The 9,099-nt window shown below is 40.7% G+C and overlaps 1 protein-coding gene across 1 annotated transcript; it reads left to right on the top strand.

Moving 5' to 3' along the window:
• Nucleotides 1-1,031: 1,031 nt before the first annotated feature.
• Nucleotides 1,032-9,059, top strand: LOC134290199 (uncharacterized). The gene is made up of 2 exons (XM_062857268.1): nt 1,032-2,282; nt 9,036-9,059. Exons 1-2 carry the CDS (start codon nt 1,032-1,034, stop codon nt 9,057-9,059), a joined length of 1,275 nt encoding a protein of 424 aa, XP_062713252.1.
• Nucleotides 9,060-9,099: the final 40 nt, after the last annotated feature.

Genomic DNA, 9,099 nt, shown 5'->3' with positions numbered 1-9,099 from the left:
AGAAACGTAAAGTTTTCCTAAGATTGGTTTGTCCCATTCTTGTACAACAAAATGTTTGTTTGGTTATCATTATCCTTTATGACTATCCTTCAATATAATCCTTTATCACCATCCTTCATCATCATCATCTTCAACATCATACTTCAACATCATCCTTCATTATCATCCTTCATCATCGTCCTTAACCAATCCTCCATCATCATCACTCATCATAATTCTTCATCATCATCATCTTTAATAATAATCTTTCCTTATCATTATCTTTCATCATAATTCTTCATCATCATGCTTTACCATCATCAACTTTAACCCGGGAGCGATCGCATCGTGTACTGAGTACACACACCAGGAAAACGCACGCATGTGGTACACAGCATAAGCGCGACGTTACTGCAGGTAGCCAAAGACGCGACTGCTCGATGGTTAATCATAATCCTACCTCATTATTATAATTCATCATCCTTCATCATCATCATTCATCATGTTTCTTCATCATCATCTTTGATCATAATTCTCCATCATCCTTCATCATCTTACTTCTTTATGATCCTTCATCATCATCCTTCATCATCATCATTCATCATCTTTTATCATAATCCTTCATCATCACACTTTATCATCATCCATCAACATAATCCTTTATTATCATCATCCATCATTATCCTTCATCATCGTCCTTCGTCATCATCTTTCATCATTATCTTTCATCACAACTCTTCATCATCATCTTTCATCATCATCCTTCATTATCAACCTATATCATCATCCTTTATCATCATCCTCCATCATAAACCTTTATCATCATCCTTCATCATTATCCATCATCGTCGTCTTTCATCATCATCCTTCAACATCATTTTTCATCACAATCCATCATCATAATACTTCACCATCGTCCTTCATAATCATGTTATATCACAAGGGGCGAATCACGAAGGGGTGAAGAGAGGCTCGATAGAAAGCTACACGTCCCGAATCCCGCGGTGGCGTCTTTGTATTGCTTACCGAAGATCCATAAAAATCCTATCGGAATGAGGCCAATCTCTTCCAACATCCGCACACCCACACAAAAAATGGCAGCCTGGCTGGTGAATGAAATGAAGAAATATCCGGTAAAACATGGAAAAAGCGTGAAAAATTCTGTGGATTTGGTGAAGCAATTAGAAGGGTTTAAGTTGGGACGGGGAGAAATTTTGGTCTCGTTCGATGTCACGGCACTGTTCCCGAGCGTACCAGTCAACGAAGCTCTACAAAGCCTGCGTCGTCATTTGGAACGCAGCCGAGCTCCACCAAATCACATCGAAGCGTATCTCTCCGTAGCCCAGGTGTGTATGAACCAGAATTTTTTCACCTTTAGAGGCAGAGTTTACAGACAAACCTTTGGGCTCAGTATGGGTAGTAAGCTTTCCCCTTTGCTAGCGGACCTCTTCATGAGCGATTTTGAGAACGAAGCTCAAAAGAAGAAGTTGTTCCCCAGGATTTGGTGGCGCTACGTTGACGATATTTTCGCCCCAGTTAAAGAGCGATATTTGGATCAAACTTTGAGCATGCTAAACTCCCAACACAGCACAATAAACTTTACGGTAGAGAAGGAAGTAGACGGGAGGCTCCCCTTTCTCGATCTGTTGATCAGCAGAAATGAAGACAACACACTGAAATTTGGGATCTACCGGAAGCCTACATCCACCGATAGATACATCACATCAGACTCCAATCACTTCGGTGCTCAAAAGCAAGCCGCATTCCACTCCATGGCACACCGGCTGTTTAACGTACCTATGGCCAAAGAAGAATTCGAAGAAGAAAAATGCCGAATTTATTCAGCAGCCGAGGTGAATGGGTACGATCGGTCTTTTGTGGATAAAATAATTCGTAAACACAAACGTAAAACACATCGCCACAGTATAACTACACTACAACCGGACACAAGAGAGGTGAAAAGAGTCAGCCTGCCATTCTACCCCAAAATAACAAACCCCATAAAAACAACACTCCACCGACAAGGGTTACACGTTGTTCATAAAAGTGAGAACACTCTGCGTGACCTGCTTTGTAACCTTAAAGACAAGGTTCCACCTGACGAGCAGTCTGGCATATACCAGGTTCCCTGCAAGGACTGCCCGGCGGTTTACATCGGCCAAACCCGTCGGAAGGTCAAAGTTCGCATCAGAGAACACAGGAATGCCGTAGTGTCGAATAAGAACAACGAATCGAGCGTGGCGGCTCATACGATGGAAATCAACCATGAAATAGATTGGGATAGTGCGAAGCTCATAAAAAGTGTGAGAAAAGCTTCCCACTTAAACACATGGGAGTCAATGTTCATCAGCAATGCCCAAAAACCGCTGATGAATGAAGACGATCCTCCCATCATGTCGAGTCTATACGATCTCATCGACACGAATCGGCTGCAGTAACATTCTCTCTCTCCCCGGACCCGGATCAGTACGAACAACATCGCAATCAGTCGGACATTGTCCCGTAGATGGGCTGCATCGAGCCCGAAACCGGTCGGCATTAAGGTAATTTTTTAATTATTTTGACGATTGTAAGAACTATACGTGTCGTGTCTTGTCTCGCGTCGCGTTTCGTGAATGAAGCGCGACAATATCATCATACTTTATCATCATCCTTCATCATAATCCGTCATCATCATCCTTCATCATTATTCTTCATCATCATCTTTGATCATAATCCTTCATCATCCTTTATCATCATTCCTTATCATAATCCTTCATCATTGTCCCTCATCATCATCATTCATCGTCATCCCTCACCATTATTATCATCATCCTTCATCATCATCATTTATCATCATCTTTTATCATAATCCTCCATCATCACACTTTATCATCATCCATCAATATAATCCTTTATCATCATCATCCATCATTATCCTTCATCATCGTCCTTCGTCATCATCTTCCATCATCATCATCGTCCATCATCATCATCTTTCATCATTATCTTTCATTACAACTCTTCATCATCATATTTCATCATCATCCTTCATCATCAATCTATATCATCATCTTTTATCATCATCCTTCATCATAAACCTTTATCTTCATCCTTCATCATCATCCTGCAACATCATTCTTCATCATAATCCTTCATCATAATACTTCACTAACGTCCTTCATAATCATGTTATATCACATATCATCATCCTTCATCATCATTCCACATCATCATCCTTCATTATTAACCTTTATCATCATACTTCGTCACCATTCTTTATCATCCTCCATCATCATCATCTTTGATCATAGTCCTCCATAATCCTTTATCATCATCACCCTTCATCATCAGTCTTCATCATAATACTTCATCATAATAGTTCACCATCATCCTTCATAATCATCTTGTATCATCATCCTTCATCATCATCCCTCATTATAATCCTCCATCATCATATATTTTTTCATCACCCTTCATCATCATACCTTATCATCCTTCATAATCATCCTCCATCATCAACCTTCATCATAATCCTACATCATACTCTTTCAACATCGCCTTTCATCATCATCATCATCCTTCATTATCATCCTCAACCAATCCTCCATCATCATGTTTCATCATCATCCTTCACTATCATCCTTCGTAATCAACTTATATCATCATACTTTATCATCATCTTTCATTCTTCATCATCATCCTTCATCATAATCCGTCATCATCATCCTTCATCATTATTCTTCATCATCATCTTTGATCATTATCCTCCATCATCCTTTATCATCATCCTTCATTATCATCCTTTATCATAATCCTTTATCATTGTCTCTCATCATCATCATTCATCGTCATCCCTCATCATCATTCATCATCATCACTAATCGTCATCACTCATCATCATTCTTTATCATCATTATCATTCATCATCATCCTTAACTGTCGTCATCATTCTTAACTATCATCATTTTTTTTTATCATCATCCTTCATCATCACACATCCTCCATCATTATTCTTCATCATTATTCATAATCATCTTTTTATGTTTAGAATTACCCTCTCGGGGGAATTCACCATTAGCTTACCCTTACGAGGGAATTCGTTTTTTTTTATTCGGCTTATTCTCTCCGCGGAATTCACCTTTAGCTTACCCTCTCGGGGGAATTCGCTTTTTTTTTTTGTTTCGGCTTACCCTCTCGGGGGAATTCGCCATTAGCTTACCCCAAGGGGTAGTCACCCTACACAGTGTGCCTTGGGCACACTTGGCACACCAGTGGCACCCTAGGTGGCACCGGTTGGCACATAACAAGGATGCTATAAAATGACGATTTTTCGTTCGTAGCAATCGTGGATTTTTTTTGCTCACTGTCAGTTCAACGGAATGTTGAAACCGAAACAATACCTTCAGTAGAGCTTTTGTAAACTGCTCGAACAAAATACAAATTTAACAAATACTTTTTGTTTCAGAATGGTGCTAAATAGCTGCTGTGATGTTTAATGGAAAGTATGTGAACCTGTTATAACGTGGATATGTTTTTTTGCAAGAAGCAATAAATACATTTTTTCCATGAGCCCAATCAAGAATGTCTCAATAAGTATTTATCAACAATTGCCGGTGAGCTTAGAATCAAGCTTAGAATCTTCAACACCGATAATTATTATCAGAATTTTGCTGCGAACTCCTAAGAACCTGTCCATTCTTAATTCTTTCTTTTTTCCCTGGGAACTCATATGTACCCATTTCTAATTTCATTCACAATTTATTCAAAATACCCTAATTTGTTCTTTTCTGTAAGTTTTATCAAAAGCCCCTTCTAAAGCTTATAGGAGCTTCTCTAAGATTCTTCCGAGAATCCTCCAGAAAACTACAATGTTTTTCCAGCATACCTCCGTCATCAAATTTAACGACATTCCTCCATCAGACATAATATAATTTCCTCCAGATTTTTCCCCTTATTTCACTGAAATGTTCCCCAAAACCAAGCACAAAACCGCTTAACAGCCTATCTCGGAATCATTCCAGAACCCACTTGGAATTATATCCAGAAAATATTTTCGTTGACATTCTCGTTGAAAAACAAAAACAATAAAGTACTATAAATTCTATGGTTGCTACGAAAATAATGCCAGTGCGGCGTCGCTTTATTATAGCAGTCACCATAATACATTTTGGGGCCTCGGCGCTTCAGCACCTCGGCACACTAGGGCACACCAAGGCACACATCGAAAAACGTTGGCACAAATGAAGTGTGTAGAGTGACTACCCCTTGGCTTACCCTCTCGGGGGAATTCGTTATAAGCTTACCCTCTCGGGGGAATTCACTTTTCTTTTGTTTCGGCTTACCCTCTCGGGGGAATTCGGCATAAGCTTACCCTCTCGGGGGAATTCGCTTTTCTTTTGTTTCGGCTTACCCTCTCGGGGGAATTCGCCATTAGCTTACCCTCTCGGGGGAATTCGCCATAAGCTTATACTTATGACACACATGTGATACAAGAATCACTGTACAATTACGCTTGAAATGAGTGCCATACTGAAAATTCTCTCAGTTCAAGTCAGTCTTGTTAGAATTTTCTTGACACTGAGTACCGTTGTACAGGAATCATACTCGTATCACATGTCTGTCCGGGGTATTACCCTCTCGGGGGAATTCGCTTTTTTTTGTTCCGGCTTACCCTCTCGGGGGAATTCGCCATAAGCTTACCCTCTCGGGGGAATTCGCTTTTATTTTGTTTCGGCTTACTCTCTCGGGGGAATTCACCATTAGCATACCCTCTCGGGGGAATTCGTTATAAGCTTACCCTCTCGGGGGAATTCACTTTTCTTTTGTTTCGGCTTACCCTCTCGGGGGAATCCGGCATAAGCTTACCCTCTCGGGAGCATTCGCTTTTCTTTTGTTTCGGCTTACCCTCTCGGGGAAATTCGCCATTAGCTTACCCTCTCGGGGGAATTCGGCATAAGCTTACCCTCTCGGGGGAATTCGTTTTTCTTTTGTTTCGGCTTACCCTCTCGGGGGAATTCGCCATTAGCTTACCCTCTCGGGGGAATTCGCCATAAGCTTACCCTCTCGGGGGAATTAGCTTTTTTTTTTGTTTCGGCTTACCCTCTCGGGGGAATTCGCCATAAGCTTACCCTCTCGGGGGAATTGGCTTATTTTTTGTTTCGGCTTACCCTCTCGGGGGAATTCGCCATAAGCTTACCCTCTCGGGGGAATTCGCTTTTTTTTCGGCTTACCCTCTCGGGGGAATTCGCCATAAGCTTACCCTCTCGGGGGAATTCGCTTTTTTTTGTTTCGGCTTACCCTCTCGGGGGAATTCGCCATAAGCTTACCCTCTCGGGGGAATTCGCTTTTCTGATGTGGCTTACCCTCTCGGGGGAATTCGCCATTAGCTTACCCTCTCGGGGGAATTCGCTCTTCTGATGCGGCTTACCCTATCAGGGGAATTCGCCAAAAACTTACCTTCTCAGGAGAATTCATTTTTATTTATTTGTTGCGGCTCACCCTTTTGATAATGGAATTACAAATGTAAAATGATCCTTATTACCATAGAAAATGTCATGCACCTAGAAATAATAAGTTTCTCTGCCAATCTATGGCTTATCTTCGGTTCCACCTGACGAACTCAATAGAATATACCGCTAAAACATACTATATTTGTTTCCTTTTGGCCGAAAAAGCGGCACTCCACTTACAACAGTACAAGTTCGAAGTCTTGAACGAGACATTAGGAAAAGCACAATCACTAGCCACTGCACAAATCATTATCAAACGTCCAGCAACCAGCAACCTAAATAAAGTAAACATAACGGGGACTTAGGTAGCCTGCATTCGCCCTAATTTCCAAATCCGTCAAAACAAGTAAGGTCCCGGGAACATTGCCCTGGAGTATACTTCTCAGAAAAACAACCTGCGTCCTCGCGACCTCCTGCAACAGCCAATTTTGCAAGAAATACTACCGTTGTCCAATGAACGCCAGTTAAAGGACCGTGATAGTTCCATTATTATCTGAATTCCGACCTCTTGCAAAAACAAAAACGTCACTGCAACCTCGACGTTTCACTGCGCACTGTTTCACCGATCAACAAAACTCCAACGCCAACTTTCTCATAAAAACGAATCAAGCCGCACGACACCCGCCCCAGGCCGAGTCAAAATAAAGACGCTCCGCCGGCACCTATCTGCCGCCACTCATCCGGGGAAAAAATAAACTCCTTTCCAAGCTGCATCTAAGCCGCATGCGACTCCTCCTGCGCTGAATTAAAATAAACTCGCTCCGTCGGCAGCCATCTGCTGCCACATCGCGGGGAAAACTGCTTCTCTGCATCAATACACCTGTTGGGAACGAGGTTGTGAGCTTACCTACCGGCTGTGCCATAGGCCTTTTCATTTGACGTCTTAAATCAGCTGATTTTTCGGGCGTTTGACAGTTCTTCTATGAAGGTGACACTTTCTTGTTAGCATCTGTTGTTTAAGCTTTGTAAACAAATGCATGCACGGAACTGTCACATGAAAAGGCCTATTGTCGTGTCCGGACGGACACCGTGGCAATCCGGATCAACCGATTCTGCCGGCCGAAACTCTTTTTCGAGGAAGGATGCAAATGATGCAACCTACTCGTGCAAAATACTTTACAAGACTGACGTTTCATTTCATCATGATCGGTTTGCTTTGTTTACCGGTAGCGCATTCACGCTGCCAATGCTATATGCCCTGTTTCTCGCTTTCTCTGTATCCCTCTCAATCCCTACACATACTTGCATCTTGTCACTTTAAGGCTCAAGCATCCGTCATCATTTTTCGGAAAATAAAAAGCAGTTTTCTCGCTGCAAATCAAAACAAGGATCATGAAAACATATTCACTGCATTATATTCCTCATGTGGAGTACAGTGAATATATTTTCATAGCAAAAACTTTTGTTTTGGACGAAAAAAGTGCTTTCAAATGTTTGATGATGACGATGATTTCAATGACGAAAAGTTCAACGTTAATTTGAAGAAGAGAGAGTCGACGAAGAGAACTCGCTCATGTTACTTTCGCCCTTATTTAAACTCAATCTAGACATTTCCTATTTGTAGGCAGTTAAAGAAATTTTCAACAAGCTTTCCGTTCTAATGACATAAGATTAAATGTGTCTGTGCATCATAATCACTACTTTACCAACACCTTTGGCCCCAGATTGTTTTAGGTGCGGGAATCTCCGCGTTTGGGTTACAGAGTCCCTAATTCCCTCATTGAATCCCACCTCGATCTCCGCAATCATTAGCGGCTGTTGTGGCAAATTTCAATGCCGATTCAACTGTTTTTATTTCGAGGTATGACCACAGGATACTGACTTACATGATCGCACTCGTTTGAACACAAAATGAAAACAATCATGAAAAATATGTTGTCAGGGTAACCGTGAGGAAGTGCGGATATTTAGTGAGATCTAGTGAGGTGTGCAAATGATCACTGTGCAAAAATTATTAGCACAAAAGTCATCAATACAACCTAATATTTTTTCGTTGTTCTTTAAATCGATTTTGACTTATAGTAACTTTAAATCATTATTGAAGAACTATTGAAAATCGAAATAATTAGTCACTAATAAAACTTATATTCACTTATCGTATGAACTATTGATTTGGCTTGATTTCTTTTATAAAAAGTTACAATATACCAATTGTGTGTTTTATTGTGAACCTATTATATGTTAATGATATTTACCATACAATGAATAGTATTTTTTTATCCAGGTAATCAGGGTGCAGTCGTGAACCAACCAGCGAATTCAGGCTGTATCTATAATTTTTGAAACTTTTTTAATCCAAGAAGAACGAACACAACCCACCAATTATAGATATATCTAAACATTAGAACGAAAAGCAAAAATCCTGAAACTGTGAAATACGAATAGGAAATGTCTCGGGAAATGTAATGGGAAATGTTTGCATTGATTTTTCTCAATGTTTACTTTCTGGCGATAGCACCTTTTCAAATGTAAATGAGAAATTTGATATTTAAATTGAATTGGAAACCTTCCCTATTAAATGATGATCGCATAATGATCAATGATGACGTTTTTCGCCTTTCCCAGCTTGTTCGGTTGCAGCCCGAGTAGAACGGATGATACTCGCGCGTTCCTTTTCACACACACCGCT

The sequence above is a fragment of the Aedes albopictus genome, chromosome 3 (assembly GCF_035046485.1).
Source record: "Aedes albopictus strain Foshan chromosome 3, AalbF5, whole genome shotgun sequence".
NCBI classification, from domain to species: Eukaryota; Metazoa; Arthropoda; class Insecta; order Diptera; family Culicidae; genus Aedes; species Aedes albopictus.
Note: the sequence above shows the minus strand (reverse complement) of the source record. Positions and strands in the feature narration are given on the sequence as shown.